The following is a 21680-nucleotide window of genomic DNA, read 5'->3' on the forward strand; positions in this document are numbered from 1 at the left end:
CTGTTGATTTCGGTCTTCAAGACTACTATTTTATGAAGGGTGTCATTAGCTAGATCTCCCTGATGGATCTGGGTGGCATGATAAGCCTCAAGATTAGATAACTCACGCTTGAGCCCCAGGTTGTTGTTATCCTCTATCATTTTAGTTTTGGCAACAAATGATATAGTTTCGCCCCTTAGTGCTGCTTTAAAACAGTCCCAGACAATAAATCTGGGTGCACTATATTGATTGTAATCAAAGAACCCCTGGGCCCAAGATGTTATATTGGTTATATATTCCAAGTTAACAAGTAGCTTTCTGTCAAAAGACCATTGTGATTTAGGTCTATTAAAACTGGGTAAATCAAAAATAAGAGTAAGTGCGTTATGATCCGATATTGTTTTTGGGGATTTTAATATATCTAGTACTTCCAGGTCCATCAAAGAGGTCATAATGTAATCAATTTGGACATATTTATTATGCGGGTATGAAAAAAAAGTAAAACCAGAATCATGATGTTTCCTCAAGTCCCAAACATCCCGCAAATTGTGGCTATCCATTAATTGGCGTATGGCCCTATATACCTTAGGCTTATGTCCGTTATAGTTCTGAGGCAAACGGTTATGTAAAAAGGTCCCTAAGGAGATTTTAAAGTCTCCACAAAGAATAAGAGGAGAAGGCCAGGAGGCTAGTTCTATATCTAGATCACTAAACATTGAGGGATCAACTAAATTTGATCCATAAATCGCACAAATAGTAGGACCTGATTCTAACTGTACTATAGCCCATCTGCCATGTTTGTCAGCCAACTTACGTCTAGGATTGCCAAGCATAGGTTTTGCCAAAATTGCAACCCCCCTGATTTTGGATGATTGGGAAGTGGCTACGATCACATTGTAACCTGGGATCTTTAACAGTTCTTTATCAGATTCTGCAATATGTGTTTCCTGTACGCAAAGAATATCGACAGGATCTTGTTGTAATAGTTGATATAATTGTGCCCTTTTGTTTTTATTATTAAGACCTGCGATATTCCAATTGCAGAGTTTTAGTCTCCCCATTTAGGATGGTATATACTAGACTTGATCATAACAACACAGTAAGATATGTACATACATATACGAAGCCACTGGTTCTTAATCTGATTTTTCTTTTTTACTATCATTCGATCCTGTATACAAGAGAAAAAAATTGCTTGACATTGTCTTGTTTGACTGAGGTTGCTTATTTTTATGGTTTTTTCGCCCCTGCCCCGACCCGCCGCCCCCCTCCCCCCACTCACCAACCTTCGAGGCATTTAGACTCTAATAGAGTCTATAGTGATGGTGAGATGTTCCCTGACCAGTACCATTAATAATAAACGTGTGTTATTCAAAAACCAATAGAGTTGAGAAAGTGCAAGAAAAGTGCCCAAGTAGTGTCTCAAAAAGATAGAGAGAAATACGAATCTAATATGTCAATTAGGGAGTAAAATGATTAATTTAACGTCTGTAATCCTATGACACAATTCACAAAAAGTATATCTCCGAGGTGAAAAATTTTACCTGGCCTTTAAAGATAACCTTCAGTTTAGCAGGGTTGTTAAGATACACCTGAGCATTTTTATCCAACAAAGGTTTAATCATCTGGCGAAGACGCCATCTTCTCTCCACGGTATTGTGGCAAAAATCAGGCCTAACAAAGTAAGAGATATTGTTTCTGGTACGCCGAGCTTCGGGTTTTGCTTTGTCGGCAATAGCCTGGCGGAGAAGAAAGTTACCAAGATAAACCAATACTGCACGGGGATACTTCCCCTGTGATGAGGATGCCTTCAGGGTAGATGGAACTCTGTGGACTCGTTGCACCTCCATGTCCCAGTTCCAGAAGGCAAGCTCCGGGAGAGTATCCTTAAATAATTGGATGATGAAAGAGCGTATATCCTCGCCCTCGCTTTTTTCAGGAATTCCAAGGACGCAGAGATTATTGTGTCGAAGACGATTTTCCATGTCCTCCAGCTTCCATCTAACATCCTTTAATTCCTCCTCATAGGATTCCACTCGTTCCTGAGTGACTGTGGCATCTGCTTCGATGATTACTATGCGATCTTCCATCTCCGTCATCCTTACATTAGACGCTACAACAGATTTTGAAAGTTTACGCACTACACCCTGTACCTTATGTAGCGCTAATTGTGCCCTTCGACCATCCCTTGAGGTCTGTTCTCGGTGGGAAGCGATTGCCTGTAGAACTGTATCCATTACTGTGGTCAGTGTAGCATTTTGTTGATCTACAGGGATAGGTGGCTCGGGCTGAGATGTAGAGGCATGCTCCTGAGAATTAAGAGCTGGCGCTGTTGTTGGAGAATAGTCCCACAGTAAACCTGATGCGCCATGGTGGGTCCTTTTCTTCCTCCGTACAGTTCTCTTACCTCCCCTAGAATCATCTCGGGCTGGATCGTGATCGCTCTCCGTTGCACTAGTATCAGAGCCAGTGCCAGTGTCGACCTCCGATTCCATGTCTGATTCATGTGACCATCTGAGATCGTCAGCCCCTTCAGATATTGAATAAAAATCTGACGGATCTCTGTCTGTGTCCAATGAGTCAGATACAGCACGATCCTTACATTCCTTACGTGGCTTTGATATCTTCCCCCTAAGTTCATTACTTTCTGCGTTTTGCGACAGAGATTGAGTTAGATTTTCAATGTTAGCCTCAGTTGCGGTTTCAGGTTCATGTTCGGACTCAGGCTCATTAACCAAAGTCAGAGTATTTATTGAAGATGATAATGTATTGGAATCTTCAGGAGCCGGGTTCTGAACAGATATAGAGCTAGAAACAGCAACCATAGGGGTAGATATGGGGGCAGAGGTAGCACAGGGTGATGCCTGTAAATCAATACCTTCACGGGTCACATGGAGCTGTTTATCCGTAATCTGCAGTTGATTAGGCAGGTTTACCACTAAAATATTTGATTCTCTATTTGCTAGCACAGTATTAGGCCTCCTTGGCCCTTCCCCCTCCCGACCAGGCTCGAGAACACTACCTCCTGGCAGCATTCCCCCCATCTCACCTACAGTCTCCAGCCCGGGAGAGGAGGGACCAGCCATCATAGTTCGAACCACTGTCGGCGCTGTAATCCTTGACAGGTGAGGGGAGGTTGAAGCAGGCGCTTTCCTGAGGAGATCAACCACTGAGGGGCCCGGTCCAGGCGTAGATGGTAGTAGCTTGGAAGATTTCAATTGCTTCGCCGGTGCCGAGTTTTGAATAATGTCGGAGCCGGAGCCGGGAGTCCCGTCCGAGCCCAGTGCTCCAGCTCGTTTCAGCGCCAACTCTAGATCGCGGAGAGCCTGCTTTGCCGCTCTGGTTTTGGAGGCTGCAGCGGCAGCTGTAGAAGCAGCGTTCTTTGGGGCCATTCTAGTTGTGCGGTCCCGCAGGCTCTCTTGACAGGAGAGATCACCCCCGAGGAAGCAGGAAGAGTCAGTGGCAGCCACAGGACAGGCCGGTGAGCTGCCCACACTGCGACGAACAACGGCGTCTCCAACAATTCGGGTGTGTCCAGCAAATCTCAACACGGCGAAGCCAATCAACGAGGACAGGAAAGTCAGATGAGATCTCAGCTCAAAGACTGCTGCTGTATCTACCGAGCCCTGCAAGTTCTCAGCACGGAGCCCCTCCATCCGGTTTTCAGCGCCACCGCAGAAAACCAAAAGTAAGTCTGCGCGTTACGTTGTTACACTACAGCATTACAATGTAGCCAGCTTGTATCAGACTCTTATTCTTCATTCTGTTAAGCCTGAATTTGGTTAGGCTACGTCGTCCGATGTTTCCCACTGGTATGCATAACCAGCACCTCTCAAATCTTCACCGCAGAGTACTGGTCAGTAGAGCCTCTCGCAGCGGTCTAGGACGCCGCCGCCATCTTGCACTCTCTATCTGCACTCTGAATCTGCACTCTGCATTCTCAATCTGCACTCTGCACTCTCAATCTGCACTCTGCATTCTCAATCTGCACTCTGCACTCTGAATCTGCACTCTGAATCTGCACTCTGAATCTGCACTCTGAATCTGCTCTGTTGCTGCTGCTGCCTTGGCACAGTACCTGCTGTGAGTGTGTAAGGGAAGCTTGCACCACTGCTGCTTGTGATCTCCTTCTTGTGAGTGTGATAAGCTTGCACCGCTGCTGCCAGTGATCTCCTTCTTGTGAGTGTGAGAAGCTTGCACCGCTGCTGCCTGTGAGTATGAGAAGATTGCATTGCGCATCTCTGTGCTGTGCCTGTTCTTTGTAAGGAACTCTTGCTCTGTTGCTGCTGCTGCCTTGGCACAGTACCTGCTGTGAGTGTGTAAGGGAAGCTTGCACCACTGCTGCTTGTGATCTCCTTCTTGTGAGTGTGAGAAGCTTGCACCGCTGCTGCCTGTGATGTCCTTCTTGCGAGTGTGAGAAGCTTGCACCGCTGCTGCCTGTGATGTCCTTCTTGTGAGTATGAGAAGCTTGCACCGCTACTGCCTGTGATGTCCTTCTTGTGAGTGATGTCCTTCTTGTGAGTGTGAGAAGCTTGCACCGCTGCTGCCTGTGATGTCCTTCTTGTGAGTGTGATAAGCTTGCACCGCTGCTGCCTGTGATGTCCTTCTTGTGAGTGTGAGAAGCTTGCACCGCTGCTGCCTGCGAGTATGAGAAGATTGCATTGCGCATCTCTGTGCTGTGCCTGTTCTTAGTAAGGGACTCTTGCTCTGTTGCTGCTGCTGCCTTGGCACAGTACCTGCTGTGAGTCTGTAAGGGAAGCTTGCACCACTGCTGCTTGTGATCTCCTTCTTGTGAGTGTGATAAGCTTGCATCGCTGCTGCCAGTGATCTCCTTCTTGTGAGTGTGAGAAGCTTGCACCGCTGCTGCCTGTGATGTCCTTCTTGCGAGTGTGAGAAGCTTGCACCGCTGCTGCCTGTGATGTCCTTCTTGTGAGTGTGAGAAGCTTGCACCGCTACTGCCTGTGATGTCCTTCTTGTGAGTGATGTCCTTCTTGTGAGTGTGAGAAGCTTGCACCGCTGCTGCCTGTGATGTCCTTCTTGTGAGTGTGAGAAGCTTGCACCGCTGCTGCCTATGATGTCCTTCTTGTGAGTGTGAGAAGCTTGCACCACTGCTGCCTGTGATGTCCTTCTTGTGAGTGTGAGAAGCTTGCACCGCTGCTCCCTGTGATGTCTTTCTTGTGAGTGATGTCCTTCTTGTGAGTGTGAGAAGCTTACACCGCTGCTCCCTGTGATGTCTTTCTTGTGAGTGATGTCCTTCTTGTGAGTGTGAGAAGCTTGCACCGCTGCTGCCTGTGATGTCCTTCTTGTGAGTGTGATAAGCTTGCACCGCTGCTGCCTGTGATGTCCTTCTTGCGAGTGTGAAAAGCTTGCACCACTGCTGCCTGTGATGTCCTTCTTGTGAGTGTGAGAAGCTTGCACCGCTGCTCCCTGTGATGTCCTTCTTGTGAGTGATCTCCTTCTTGTGAGTGTGAGAACCTTGCACCGCTGCTGCCTGTGATGTCCTTATTGTGAGTGTGAGAAGCTTGCACCGCTGCTGCCTGTGAGTATGAGAAGATTGCATTGCGCATCTCTGTGCTGTGCCTGTTCTTTGTAAGGGACTCTTGCTCTGTTGCTGCTGCTGCCTTGGCACAGTACCTGCTGTGAGTGTATAAGGGAAGCTTGCACCACTGCTGCTTGTGATCTCCTTCTTGTGAGTGTGATAAGCTTGCACCGCTGCTGCCAGTGATCTCCTTCTTGTGAGTGTGAGAAGCTTGCACCGCTGCTGCCTGTGATGTCCTTCTTGTGAGTGTGAGAAGCTTGCACCGCTGCTCCCTGTGATTTCCTTCTTGTGAGTGATGTCCTTCTTGTGGGTGTGAGAAGCTTGCACCGCTGCTGCCTGTGATGTCCTTCTTGTGAGTATGAGAAGCTTGCACCGCTGCTCCCTGTAATGTCCTTCTTGTGAGTGTGAGAAGCTTGCACCGCTGCTGCCTGTGATGTCCTTCTTGCGAGTGTGAGAAGCTTGCACCACTGCTGCCTGTGATGTCCTTCTTGTGAGTGTGAGAAGATTGCACCGCTGCTCCCTGTGATGTCCTTCTTGTGAGTGATGTCCTTCTTGTGAGCGTGAGAAGCTTGCACCGCTGCTGCCTGTGATGTCCTTCTTGTGAGTGTGATAAGCTTGCACCGCTGCTGCCAGTGATCTCCTTCTTGTGAGTGTGAGAAGCTTGCACCGCTGCTGCCTGTGATGTCCTTCTTGTGAGTGTGAGAAGCTTGCACCGCTGCTGCCTGTGAGTATGAGAAGATTGCATTGCGCATCTCTGTGCTGTGCCTGTTCTTTGTAAGGGACTCTTGCTCTGTTGCTGCTGCTGCCTTGGCACAGTACCTGCTGTGAGTGTGTAAGGGAAGCTTGCACCACTGCTGCTTGTGATCTCCTTCTTGTGAGTGTGATAAGCTTGCACCGCTGCTGCCAGTGATCTCCTTCTTGCGAGTGTGAAAAGCTTGCACCGCTGCTTACATAGATATATAGATATACATAGATATGCTCTGTTGCTGCTGCTGCCTTGGCACAGTACCTGTTGTGAGTGTGTAAGGAAAGCTTGCACCACTGCTGCCTGTGATGTCTTTTTTGTGAGTATGAGGAAGAAGGAGATCACAAGCAGCAGTGGTGCAAGCTTCCCTCACACACTCACAGCAGGTACTGTGCCAAGGCAGCTGCAGCAACAGAGCAAGACGCTCTGTGTGAAAAGCTTGCGCCACTGCTGCCTGTGATGTCCTTCTTGTGAGTGTGAAAAGCTTGCACCGCTGCTGCCGCTTATCCCACTCACAAGAAGGAGATCACAAGCAGCAGTGGTGCAAGCTTCTCACACTCACAAGAAGGACATCACAGGCAGCAGCGGTGCAAGCTTCTCACACATAGCCTCTTGCTCTGTTGCTGCTGCTGCCTTGGCACAGTACCTGCTGTGAGTGTGTGAGGGAAGCTTGCACCACTGCTGCTTGTGATCTCCTTCTTGCTCATACTCACAAAAAGGACATCACAAGCAGCAGTGGTGCAAGCTTCCTCACACACTCACAGCAGGTACTGTGCCAAGGCAGCAGCAGCAACAGAGCACATCTATGTATATCAAAACCATGCTTTTAATATGAATTCCAGCGGTGGGGGCTGAAAGAACGAGCAGGCTGGGAGAGGCGATGTCAGAGGCTTCTGTGAGCTCCCAGCCTGTCGTTTCCAGTGGTGGGGGCTGCAGTGAGGAGCAGGCGGGGAGAGCCGATGACACAGGCCTCTGCGAGCCGGCATCTGGCGAAACGCCAACACTTCAACATGAAAGAATGCAGACGAACGCGCGCCCGCAAAACTCACTGCTGAATGGTGAATGCGCCCCGGCCATCTGGATTCACTTACCGAGGCACCCTGACAGCTCCTAATTGATATTTATGGACTGCCGCGCTCGTAACCGCACACAAAATGCAGGAAATGCCCAACTGGAAATATATATGGCCTATTGCGTTAAGGGTATTACAAACACGGCACCGCGAGGACGAATCACCATGCAGATGGTAAAATAAAGCACTGAAAATGCTCGCGCACTGAGGAATTTTTCCTGCATGAGTCAGAAACCCCTTAACAATACGGCTCGCAGCTCCTCCCCACTTCTGACGAAGTGGTGATGTCGCCGAGCCCTAAAAAAGAAGGGTCGGCTTACAGCACCTTAGCCATGAACAAATGAAAAATATTGAGGTCTGCTTTGAGTTTTTTCTTCAGAATTCTGTTCCATTGGGGATGAGAGTACAACAAACCAACAGAAAAAAGGCCGACATTGTTTCCCAAGTAATGGAAAATATGATGCCACACGCTACATACACACATGCCACCAACCAGTAAACTATTCCTAGAACAACAGGACAACGGGTAATAGACAAAGCAGAGTTCTGTGTCTCAAACTATAGGGTGATCTTGTTATAAGCACGCCACATGGAGCCGAGATATCAGAGGAAGACAGCTCGGAACACTCTGGGCAATGGGAGAGGAAGTAAGAGATAACGGGTGAACAGTGTTTGAACTTTTGTGCAATGCCTTGCACACGTGCACACCTCTATCAATTCCAGAGCGTTGCTTCTTTCAGTGAATGCTTTGAATAAAAGGTGCACCCTTTTTATTCATTCCAAAGCACGTCTAAAATGTTATGTTACTATTTGTTTTGTAGAGCGCTCAGCTGCTCCAAAGAGCGTCCCGGCGCTAAAGATCATCACACCAAAATACCAGCAACTAACATAACGTCATAGCGGCACCATGATTAACCAGAACAGCAATTACAGGGCAAAAAGATAAGCTTTAAGTCCCTTCCTAAAAACAGAGAGATTGGTGCACATCCTCAGACTCAGAGGCAGTGTGTTCCAGAGACGGGGTGCAAGGTAACTAAAGGAATGGCCTCCACAGCGAGCACGCTTCACTGTTGGGACGATAGCCTTGGCCTGGGCCGCAGATCTCAGAGGTCTAGATGGGAGATAGAAATGGACCCTTCTTTGCAGATATTCTGCGCCGAAATTGTGAAGCGCCCTAAAAGCTGTAATTAAGGTCTTAAAAAAGATGCGCTTACGAATCGGCAGCCAATGCAGAGAGACAAGGAGATTGCTGGCCCTGGCTCTTCTAGTTAGACCAAAGATTGCTCTGGCTGCAGAATTTTGAACTATCTGCAGACGAGTCAGCTGATATTCAGGCAGACCTAAGTAAAGGATGTTGGCGTAGTCTAGTCGCGAGCCTATTAGTGCTTGCACCGTGATCTTCTTATGCTCAAACGATAGATAGGGCAAAAACTTACGCAACATCCTTAAGATGGCAAAGCACTTCCCAGTCAAGCCAACAACCTGGGCCTTGAAGGAAAGGGTGTTATCAACCATCATACCCAAATTCTTAGCTGTGGCCAAATCGCTGGCAGGGGGAAACATGGCCGAAGGCCACCATTGCTTCCATCTTGGGTCTGCAGAACAGCCAAAGAACAGTATTTCGGATTTGTCGGAGTTGCATTTGAGGCCATTTTTCCCGAACCATTCAAACACAAACTCCAAACACTTCCGAATAGCTGCTCCATCGAAGTCACATCCCCTGTCACAAGTGAACAGGAGTTGTGTATCATCCGCATAGGATATGATCTGGGCCCCTAGCTCCTCCACCCGTGCCGCCAGAGGCGTAAGGAAGACATTAAAGAGGGAGGGACTAAGTATGGAGCCCTGCGGGACCCCAACTTCAAGCTGCGGCATCAGGGCGGAGAAAGGGGGAGCCCTGATCTTAATATTGTTTAATAAAAGCCAAAGCACATTTTACTTGCGGCACGTTGTTTTAAATTACGGTATTAGTATTTCAGACATAACGGCGATAAACTTGAGATTGGAGCGGGTGGTATTCTAAAACCAGAAATTACCTCATGTTGATGTTTCAGGAATGTGGGCAGCACTTTGAAATCGACTCATGAGCACTGTCAGAACAAAGCTGGGTTAATAAATTACCCCAGAAGCCAGGACTTACCGGATGGTCGGGGACTGCCTGCTCCGGAGGCTTTCGGGGCTGTTAAAGCCCTGCTCCAGGAGGGGTGTCATGGCAGTGCTTAAATTTTAAGCACGTATCGTGGTGGGCGTGGGCAGTGGGCTGATGAAAACGGCGGGTCAGGGAGCGGCTAAGTCACGTGAGTGACGTTTCGAACATCGTCGACGTCCGGATGCCGACGTCGTATTATAGCTAAAATTTAATTGGAGGACAATAATCTCATAGCAGAGAGACATAGAATCGACGGTGTCACCCCATGTGATGGTGTCACCCGGTGCGGTTCGCACCCCCGTACCCCGCTGGTGACGCCACTGGCCCGGGGATAAAAAGGGACCGAATCATTTGGTGGCAAATAAAGGCCACTGAGCTTAGAGGAAAATATTTACCACTGATCAAAAGGATGAATAAAAAAATCTGCACCTTGTTCAATATAATGACCTCCGTGCTCTGTCAAAAAAAGGCATTTAACCTTAAGATTACATTATTACCACTGTATGAAAGAACAAAACAATTACCGCTACATCTAAGGTTAAAAAAAGAGTAGAGTGGCGTAAAGTATAGTAGCATAGAGTTTAATGGAGTAGAGGTGAGTAAAGTAGAGTGATAGAGTGGAGTTGCCTATAGTGGAGTGGCATAGAGTGCAGTGGCATGGAGTAGAGTGGAGTGGAGTGGCACCGAGTGGAGTCGAGTTGCACAGAGTGACGTAGAGTAGAGTAGCATAAAGTATAGTAGTATAGAGTGGAATGGTGTAGAGGTGAGTAAAGTAGAGTGATAGAGTGGAGTTGCCTATAGTGGAGTGGCATAGAGTGCAGTGGCATGGAGTAGAGTGAAGTGGAGTGGCACAGAGTGGAGTCGAGTTGCACAGAGTGACGTAGAGTAGAGTACCGTAAAGTATAGTAGCATAGAGTGGAATGGTGTAGAGGTGAATAAAGTAGAGTGGTAGAGTGGAGTGGCATAGAGCAGAGTCACGTGGAGTGCCGTAAATGCATTTGAAAATGAATGGAGAAACCAGCACAAGAACTAGAAACAGAGGAACTGTCCTGAAATGCGTACGTATACGGTGATATTTAATATACAAATCATTTAAAAAGATGTATGTAAAAAGTGAAGTAGTGAAAGAAATAGTACCTGACTTATTAAGATGAATTAATCAGTGCTTTGTTCATACTCCACACAAAGAAAAGGAAGTGAGTCCTGTCACGTGCTGGCCAATTAGTAGGCAGCAAAGAAGAGTGACAATGATGCCAATGAATGATAAGCAATCGGCGGTCCCCAAGCCCTTCATAGTAAACAATACCCCTCGCAGTGGACAGTGCATGCGCTGTCTGCATGCAAGACCTAAAAATGACACCTGCACCCAGAAGCACAAATGATGACCACGTAACCTAGGGATTTATAAGGACCGCATCACTTAGGAAGAATTCATGACCATTAAATATAGGGGGAAACAGTTACCACTGTATGAAAGAATACACAATGATCACTGTACCTAGATTAACAATAAGGACATAGTCATCATAATAGGATAGATAGTGACTGCTGGCCCAGGGTTAAATAATGACCAATGTACATAGGACAAAAAAACGACCTCTGAACTCAGGGACAGATACCATGCAATCTATCCAAACGAAAATATTAACATAGGCATCCAGGGGCATATAATGACAATTGTGTACAGAGATGAAATGGCCACACCGCCTAGAAGCAAGAAACGGACTACACTCTAAGTATCAAAAAATGTGCACTCAGTGTAAGTGAAAAAAATATTATCACCACTTTGCACCTCTGTACCATGGATAACTGCATCCAGAGTTTTACGTGATCAGGAGAAAATAATGGTCTTGATACCAAGAGACACGTGAGGACCGCTGTGAACGAAGGGCAAATAGCAGCTCACTGCAGGCCAAACAATTACCACTACACTCCTGAGATGAGGTTACTCCTACATAGGGAAGCGAGAGGACATGATAGGACTGCTAGCGCACCCTCCTTACATCATAGTCCATCAACAAAAGGTACTGTGGTCATGCCTGAAGAGCTAGTGAGTTCTTTATCTCATAGGATCTTGACGCTTGTTTTAAACGTGTTCCTTATTTTAATTGAAAATTATGCTACTCCTCACCCAGACTACAGTGCATGCTTCATCACACACCTGTAACTAGTTTCTACCTGTGCTCTCTGCATGAGGTCTTTGTGCTTGCTTTGATGTGTGAGAATCTCAAATCTCCTGCTAATGTTAAGTGGAAGAGACTATCAAGCTAGGCTATGGTAACTTAGAAGGGGTCAATAAAGAAACTAAAATTGTGCAGTGGATAGCAAAATTATTATTACTGCCTTCATAACAAAAGATTGAAAAATTGCCTTTGTGCTTTTAAGAACCTTGTTGCTCCAATGTTATTGTCATTGTTCGTACAGAAGAGTCCTCTGCATGGTAATGGATGTGTCCCCCTGCCATGAGTGCCCAACTGTACTGTTGTCTGGATCCCTACTGCTGATTTTTGCAGTCACTGGCAAACATGGATCATGCGTGTGCACTATGACATAGGCCTGTTGCACGGATTGTGGTCTTGTTGGACTGGCAGGGGCGCCTTAAGTGCTACCCTCAGTCTGGTGATAGTCTGCTGCCTTTACCAATAATTAAGCATCACAAGCGTGGTGGCAGCAGCATACCGTGTAGGGATCAGTAGTAGTGAACCGGTCCTTTTTAACCTGGGTAACTGGAGTGAGGCCTACCGGCTCACTAGCCATTTTAAAAGTTCCACTGCTGTGTGCTTAACTCACCCTTGGCCTACATCAGTTAGATGTAGAGTGCTGTGCAGTGTATGCATGGTGAGTGTGTGTACTGGATGTGTGTATACTAGAGGGAATACATTACATGCTGTGCAGTCCGTGTACAATGAAAGCATGTGCTGGATGGATGTGTGCTTGCGGGAAGTACAATACCTGAAGGATGAAGAGTTATGCAGCGCAAGCATAGTGAGTTTGCAAGCAGCATGCACACCATGGCACAATACAGAAAGAATTAAGTACTGAGCAGTGGGCACAGAGTGATAACGGTTACTGAATGTGTGTGTCCCTGGGGTAGCAGAGTACATGGAGGAGACAGACTGAACCATATGTGTGCTGAGTATGTACACTGACTGCAAGTGTGCCTGCAAAGGCACAGTACATGGAGAACCCCAGGTTCATTTTTGGGAAGCCCAGGTCTGCCTGGTGAAACATGAGGAGTAGAGGAATCCCCTACAGACAGTTTTGTGTATTGATGCATTACTGTGAGCTGAGTGAGACACACTGGAGGAAGGGAGAGAAAGACCCACTGTGCACTTCAAAGGGGTGCTCTTTGACTCAGTGATTAGGGAATCATAAAGAGTAGAACTTGGAGCCCCGGAGCTCTTTGATGCACATACCACTGTGGCTGACATCCAGATGTGAACTTTAGTCACACCAATGGCCTGTGATGTGGGCCTATTACTAGGGCTGGAGGCCAAGGTTTGCTAGTTTTCCTGCTGGGTGAGGAGACATCACCCAGGGAAACCAAGACCACCTGCTCTGGAGCCTAGAGCATCAGTGCTTGCCTGCTTGTCAAGACCAGTGTGCCCTGTGAGGAAGAAGAGAGCATTGGAGGGAGTGAGATCCAGTAGGGAGCTCAGCCGGGTGGACTCCCGGTGCGAGGTGTGCTGAGACAGCTGCTGTAACAATCAGGTCATTGCCCGTGTGCAGATTCCAGTTGACTACCCCATATGCTAGGAGGGGGCTGCCGTGAAGATAGCCATGAGCGGAGTGCCATGCAGAACAAGTAAAACCATGTGGCACTTCTGCCAGGGACCACTTATACCAGGAGTGCCCGCTGTGAAAGCAGTTGCTGGATCGAAAGGGCCAAAGCCTGTGCAGAGTCCAGCTGTGGCCCCCTTATGCCAGGAGGGGCCACGTGTGGTACTGACTACTGTGAGGTGTTGGCTTGCGCCTTGACCAGTGGAGTTACAGCAACCGCGTATTCTCAGAGAGGCTACTGATAAATAAGGGGTTGCGAGGATCGGCCCGTCGCCAGAGATTTCTGAGCTGTGACCCATGGGTCACCACGAAGTAATGAGAATTGAGCTGGAACTTCCCCCCTTGAAACTGAGGAAGGCGCTGGGACCTCAGCCGGAAGCACAGGAATCCATTTCACACACCATGCAGGAAGTGCAAGACTTACCGTGCAGGAGGAGCACCAAAGCACCTCCGATTGCTGCTGGAGTCGACTGCATATGCTCAGGAGAGAGCTGTGTGCAGCTGACTCCCTGCACAGGACAAGAGCAGTGTCTGTGCCCATGATCGGGGCACTCGCTGGGACAGTCCAAGCCTCCTCACTGCCGGAGCGGGTAAATCTGTTTAGGGGCCTATCAGGCATCAGGGAAACTCGCTGGTGAGGGTGCTGAGGTGCTAAGGTACTTTTTACAAAGAGTCAGAGTGGACTCTTGAGTTAAGGCAAACTAGTGAGCATTCCCTGGATGTGGCCACCAGTGAATAGGGAATAACCCCTACCATGTTACAAAGCGCGAATGGGAGATGTATTTGTAAGAGAAATACCAGAGCACCAACTCTAAATAGAAATGTGTTGTTGTTTATATATTTTGTAATATTGCTTTGAATGCATAGAGTTAGAAATAAAATACTTCATTTTGATATAAAAATAAGTACATCATCGAACATTGAATTAATTGACATTGCTGTGTGCTCTTTGAGTTATGAGTCGTGTTCACTCATCCAAGAGGAAGGCTTGTACTGTTCAACTGTAGCTACCACTGAGAGCCAGAAGGGGTACTTGGCCCAATTGCTCATGATCCATATTAGGTCAGGCCCTGGGACATCAGGAGTAAAAGGCCTCTTCTCCCATGGTGGGCCCAGTAACCCCTGAGAGCCCCTTGGTCCTCTGAAAGGGGTTCTGACAATCATCAAGAACCTGTTTCTGCACACTTTAGACTCCACATTAATTAACCCCTTCCCTGTGGGGCTAATTCCCCCGCTGTGCTGGGGGCGCGCACAGCGCCCCGGTGCTCGTGACGAGCTCAGCTCGTCACGCAGCACAGTGGCGCTGTGCTCATGACGAGCTGAGCTCGTCACGACGACGCCCGTTTCAATAGAACCCTCAGCACAGCGGTGGAATTATCCCCGCGTGTTAGCGCCGCGCGGGTCATGCGAGCTCAGCTCGTCATGAGCACAGCGCAACCGTGCCTCATGATGAGCTGAGCTTGTCATGAGCACGGAAGAGGTTAAGATTTTCATCAGTCATTTAAGATATGTGACACATTCCTTTTTAGAATTAGAGGTAAAAGAAGACAAATTGAGGGATAGAGCCTGAGACAGTAAATAACAGAGGTGAGAAAGACAGTGAGCTAGGGATGAAGAAGACAGATGTGGAAGAGAGATAATGGTGAGGTAGAGTGAAGAGTCTGAAGATGAGACATGTTAAGTAGGAAAATGTGAGGTAGAGAAAGACACTAGAAAAAAGAGATTAGGTAGAGGAAGAGGTGAGGTAGAGAGGCACTCTAGTAATATCTGGATCTGGTTTTTATGCACACACCTTAATTATGACAGGATTTTGGACTGTTACTATCACTTTACTAGGGGCTCGAAGAAAGTGCATTGCCCACTTCATCGATTCCTTAAAACGCCTCTGTGTGCTGGATAACAGGGACACCCTAGAGTGCCATGCCATCAGCAGAATGTCAAAGAGACTTGTCAACCGTTGCATCAGCATCAACACTGAATATTTAGCAACTCTATTATCACCCTGTCTCCCCTCAGCCTTTTCAGGTTCTCAAAAGTTTAATGCTGCCCCCAGAGATGTAGTAACTTACCTGCCAGTGCATACCCTCCAGGGATGATAGGGTTAACTATGCCATCCATCTTAATTCCAGTGGGAAAGATAAATGCCACAACTTCACCGACTAATCGGCCAATGGCAGCACCTGAAAGGAAGAACGTTCTGAGTGAGCAGCATGTGAGGAACTCAGAGATATCTCCATCCACATTGTACAACTATTCCCAATGCACCGTGGGCACTCACAGGCACTGTGGTGGGTGGTATGCCCTACCTGGGACATGTCAAGTCATCATTTGAGGATCTTGTGGAGCTTCAATAGCTAGGAGTAAAAGAGACACTAGGAACCAGAAACTCGGGTAAATGCCAGAAGCCTTCCAATATTAACGGATAGGCCAATGGTCTAAAAGACTCAAGACCGCCTTAAGGAGCAAAATGGATGATGAGTGACCTGGCTCATGCAACATGCATTTACAAGACCCGAAGTACATGCACAAACCAAACACTCATACATTAAGCCCGCAAAGAGCAACAAGGAAAATAAAAAGGTCACAAATAAACGTTTTGGCCTTGAACACCAGGAACAAAGTATAAAATAGGCACTTATAGGAGGTCCAGGAGAAACTAGAAACCTGAGCAAAATTTGCCTGAGTTCCAGGAATAAGCAGGAATGAGGATGCAATCACAAAGAATGTGATGAATATTTAAGGAACCCTCTATCAAGGTTGATAATAATGACCTACAATTACATCACATCTACTACATTGTTAAGATAAGTACAGAGTTATCATTAGTACCAATGTATACGCTTACCTAGACCTACCTTGTGATATAGTGGTTCAGGTGAAGTAGTGGATTCAATAGTATTGGTATGCAATATACCACGTGATATATTTGGACACATCTTGTAGACACCCAAGGGGATGCACATACACTACTAATAACAGGTTTATATTGACTCTAGGTACCGGGGACATCTGGTTTCCAGTATAGGAATTTATGTATGTATGAGTTTAGGACATACTAAGGCTTGTCTCCATTGTTTTGTTCAATTAAATATATTGGACTATCACACCTGAAAACATGGATTTGAAAGAGGAAAGTCCAGTATTGGAAAAGTTGTGTGCTGATGACAGGAAGTCACATGGTAGCCTTACCCAATATGTTCACAGCAGAGGTTCAGAAGATACCAGAAACAAGCACAACCACAGCAGAAACTGACAGCTACTGCAGAAAGCACAGCGATCAACGATTGCCAGACTATGAGTAGTAGCATGGTGCTGCCGTATTGAAGCCAGCAATCCTTTTTCTCTGAGACTTACATAGCACCAATGACCAGCATTTCTGGGCAGATGGGGGAACATGCTGTAGAAGCCCTGGATCTTGCATCCTTGCAGGCACGGATATTAAAGGAGATAGATTATACTTAATTACAGGTTTAGGAACTAATTTACAGCATTGAAGAAGAAACAAGATGAGTAACCATGCATGTGAAATTGTGAGCATTCAATAGAGCGTGTGGCAGTGGGAGGCTTACGGGTACAATGTCGTACCGCAGAAAGACAAGGTGCATTTATTTCTGTTTATAGAACACAATAACTTACATAGCTGAATATTCATATATGAGAAGATTATGTATACCAATACAAAGCTGTAATACTGTATCTAGAGTGATTAAAGGCTTTTGTCATTTTACAGCTCGGGGTATGACACTGTGCTAATCCTATGCTTAAAGACTTTGCTTCAAAAATGACAAAAGGCTTTGTCCCCTTCTATCTTGGTGTGGATGGCACGGTCCTAATCCTACGCCTAAAAACTTTGATAGAAAAGCAGACATTTGTGGTGAGCAAATTCAGAGTGTCGCTAGTGTGGTATGGTGATCTATACAGGAGCTGCTCACCACCTAAACTTGGGAACTATCCAGAGTTCTCTGCTCCTTTTTTGCACGATTTGTGCGGCACTCGATGCCTGAAAGGGTATTGTTTTGACTAGGTTCTCTCCCCTGTATCCAGACAAAGCTAAACCTCTCTAAAGAGTTACAAAGATAGGAAAACACATGCCAGGAGTTGCTTTTATTCATTCCAGGTTGGCTTGGATGGTTTTACCAATGCAAAGTTGTAATACTGTTTCTGAAGTGGTAAAAGGCTTTTTTCATTTTACAGCTCAGTGTGGATGGCCCTTTGTTAAGCCTATGCTTAAAGACTTTGCCTTAGAAATTCCAAAATACTTTGTCTCTTTCTATCCGGCGAGGATGGCACTGTGCTAATTCTATGCTTAAAAACTTTGATAGAAAAGCAGACATTTGAGGTGAGCAAATTGTGAGTGTCGCTGGTGTTGTTGGCTGCTCTATAAAGGAGCTACCCTCCACCTAATCCTGGGAACTACCAGAGTATTCTGCTCCTTTTTTGCATATATATATATATATATATATATATATATATATATATATATATATATATATATATATATATATATATATATATATATGTTCCAAAGATCACCTCAGTGGGGTATCCCTCGTCAAATGGGGGTGGCGCGCTGCCGGTGAGGTATCTGGTACTCAATATGCAGTTCAAAGCGGCGTTCCAAGCGTGCACTCAGGTACAACAAAGATCCACACTTACACTGCAGGTCTGTCAAAAAAGTAGGGTTTATTCACGCCATAAGCCCTACGTGACGCGTTTCGCACTCCATGAGTGCTTGTTCACACAATAGTACTCTGAAAGTTTGCTGTTTTTGTGTGTTCACATGTAAACATCAACGACGGACTAACAAGCCAAATTCTGTCATTACAGGCGCCATCATGGAATAGGTGTGACATAGTGACAATATATCAGATGTACAGATATTCACATACAATCATATCTCATATTAATTGTCTGTCACTGTTTGTTGATGAAAGTAATAAATCAACGTTTTATACCTAACCCAAATATTTGTTAGATCAAACAAAATAAGCATTGTAAATAACGAAAAAGGACTGGCACGGTACCGTGTGTATGTGTAATGTTCACACATTGTGTACTGACTGTGATAGATGAGATTAAAACTATCGTAAATCGGCATTATTTGCGGGTCACGTGTCATGCTCCTCCAATCATGTTCAAGAGCTGAATGCTATAGTAGTACGTGAACGGCAATTGGAAAACCTGGCGGTTCCCATGGTAGCGCAGCACGTCAGCAATAAACACAGGCAAAACGGCAAAATAGACCGTAATTATTAAATGCCCCGTGTGTACCCTAAGTAAAGTAAGCTATCAGGTATGTTAATTCCCTGGTTAGTGGGAGAGGGCAAATAACGTGAAACGCTATCACTTAATGTCAGGATTGCGCACTGTATTGTTTCCCTGGTTAGTGGGGTAGAATATATATGTAGTCACGGTGTAAACAGTAAAATATACTGAAGATAGCCAGTGTCCAAGTCGTACAAAACTACCCATAATGTATATTTATACATCCACACGATGTAAAGGGAGCAAATTCGAGTACTAGGTTAAAGATCAGCCACGAAAAAACCCTTGTTCCAATTAACAACTAAGTGCACTGTGAGTCAATACAAAAGGAGACATACTTGGAGCGAAGAGTGGAGAAGGCCAACGTTGAAACGACTAGGGTGCAGATGTCGCAAGCCTGAGACAGAGTCCCTCCCTTTCAACCTGTTGGAAAAAGCATATAAAAGCGGATATAATTGTACATTCTAAGTTGGATCCACAACAATCATTCACCATGTAAATGTACATTGTATTCCTCATCAAGGTTGTGTCCTTTTGGGGAACGGGTGCAGAGACCTATAATATGTCTCGACTCTCGTTGTCTTAATTTTAAAGCACGGTTGCCACCTCTTGCAGATAAGATCACCTGTTCAATAATATAGTATCTCAGAAGTTTAGCATTGGAAAAATGGTGACTTTCGAAATGCCGAGCAATGGGGTACTGTTTGTCTTTGTTTGTTATGGCTCTAGTATGTTCCAGTATCCGTTGTTTAGCCATTTTCGTGGTGCTGCCCACGTATTAAAGTTCACATGGACATACCAGTACATAGACCACGAACATGGTAGTACAAGTTAAAAATTGTTTTATAGTTTCCATCTTGTTGATACTCGGATTCCAGTATTCCTTGACCATCTGGCTGTACGCACAAGCTTTGCAGTGACCGCAAGGGAAGAATCCAGGGAGATCAACCCCCGGTGGTGTATTGTCGCTGATCAAGTTGTGCACCAGGAGATCACTCAGATTGCGGCTCCTGCGGTACGTAATACTGGGTCTAGATGGGATGGTACTTCCTATTATGGGATCATTCTTTAGGATATCCCAATTTTTTGTGATACTTTTCTTTGTTTGTTTATAGTTACCATTGTAATTCAGTATGATACGGGTGACATTGTCATCCTCCATAGTCACATCATCTTTCCTTTGATTGGTGAGTAGGTCCTTACGTTCTACTAGTTTCACTCTGTTGATGGCTCTTTTGATAACCCATTTGGGGTATCCTCTGACGGTGAACCTTTGTACCATTGTTGCTTCCTCCCTTTCGTAGTCATCAATGGTGCTGCAGTTGCGTTTAGCCCTGAGTAGCTCCCCATAAGGGATGCTCCACTTCAGGGGTTCAGGATGGCTGCTCAATGCGTGCAGTAAGGTGTTGCCTGCTGTTTCTTTACGAAACAGTACGGTTTTAAGTTTGTTGTCCTGAACTTTCACCTTAGTGTCTAGATACTCAATCTCCAGGTTACTGATATTGCTCGTAAGAGTGATATTGTTGTTGTTAGTATTCAGTTTGGAGATGAATTTGGTAGCCATGTCTTTGCTGCCTTTCCAGATAAGAAAAATGTCATCTATGTATCTTAGCCACATAGTTACATTTTGAAACTCTTCTTGCAAATCTGGTCTGTTTCTGATGTCAGCCTCCCACGCGCCCATAAACAAATTGGCAAAGCTAGGGGCAAAGCATGTGCCCATCGCTGTGCCATGCATTTGGACATAAATGTCGTCATTGAACAAGAAAAAGTTGTTAACTAAGCAATGCCTCATCATGTCCAAGATCATGGTAGTCTGTCCAAGATACTTGATGTTACGGGTTTTCAGGAATCTGGCGCATGCCTCAATACCTTGCGTGAGTTCTATTGAGGTATATAATGAGCTAACATCAAGCGTTATGAGCAGTAGGTCATTTTCCCACTTGACATCCTTGATTTTGTCCAGGAAGTCTTTGGTGTCGAGTACATATGTGGGTAGGTTCCTGACATATTCCTGCAGAAAATGGTCCACATATCTGGAGATGTTTTCCAGAACGCTACCTCTGGACGAAATAATGGGTCTGCCTGGGGGATTGTGTTTGCATTTGTGTATCTTTGGAAGCAAATATAGTATAGGGAGGATGGGATAGTCCCGTTTGAGATAGCAATATTCCTCCCACTCAATCCATCCTTTGTCCTTCCAATCTGACAATTTGTCCCAGATTGTGGTGATACTCAGATTGTATTCCACTCTATTACTCTTTTTGTATGTTTTTTCATCTTTGAGTTGCCTCAGAGCTTCCCCTATATACTTGTCTTTAGGCAGGATTACAATATTGCCACCCTTATCCGCAGGGCGGATGACAATACTGTTGTCCTCTGCTAACTCCTTCATGGCTGATTTTTCTGATGATGTTAGATTGTGTTTGAAACTTTTCATTTTTCTCGGCCAATTCTGGCTCCTATATTGGAGAAGTTCTTTGCCCACTATTTCTTGAAAAGTGCCAATATTATCATGGTATAATTTGGGGGTGAAGGTGGATCGGGGTTTGAAGTTACTTCTGGTATTGCTATCGTGTTGTATCTCAAGTGCTTCTAAGATACGTTTGGCTTCCAGACTTATCTCATGCTCATCCATTTCATTGTTGATTTCGTCCAATGCCATTAAATTGTCTATATCCCCAATGATCAGATTGTCCTCCAACTCTCTGGGATTACTTATGCAATCATTCCTGCTTCTAGCTGGTTTTAAAGCATGCCACTTCTTAAGTTTTAATTTGCGACAAAACTTAAATAAATCAATCTTGTCGTTCACATAATTCATGGGTACTGAGGGACAGAAGGAAAGACCTAAGCAAAGAGTACGTTTGTCTTTCATGTTAATGTCTCATGAGGAAAGGTTAATAATAGAGCAATTTACCTGGTCTTCATCCATCATTAGTATTTCTTGTTTTGGCCCTTCTTGTTTCCCACTTGGCCTCGTGCTCTGTTTCCTCCTCTGTTTGTATTTCTTCCTCTTCTTGTCCCGGTACCTCTTGGCCTTCCTCTTACGGGTGATGGAGTTTGTTGATTCTTGGCCTGAAGTCGTGCAGAAGCCCTGGTTGCTTGTCGGCTCTGATTCATGATCCGATACATCTCTAAAAAATTGGGT

General features: G+C 45.7%; 1 protein-coding gene across 1 annotated transcript in view; it reads right to left on the bottom strand.

Annotated features, from left to right (window-relative positions):
• Positions 1-21680, bottom strand: part of LOC147710906 (chloride channel protein ClC-Kb-like) — a 237394-nt gene that overhangs the window by 67348 nt on the left and 148366 nt on the right. Inside the window, exon 13 of the mRNA XM_086921682.1 lies at positions 15334-15444. Coding sequence (XP_086777808.1) covers positions 15334-15444 — 111 coding nt within the window. The remainder of the gene's footprint in view (positions 1-15333; positions 15445-21680) is intronic.

This window comes from Lissotriton vulgaris, chromosome 5 (genome assembly GCF_964263255.1).
Source record: "Lissotriton vulgaris chromosome 5, aLisVul1.2, whole genome shotgun sequence".
NCBI classification, from domain to species: Eukaryota; Metazoa; Chordata; class Amphibia; order Caudata; family Salamandridae; genus Lissotriton; species Lissotriton vulgaris.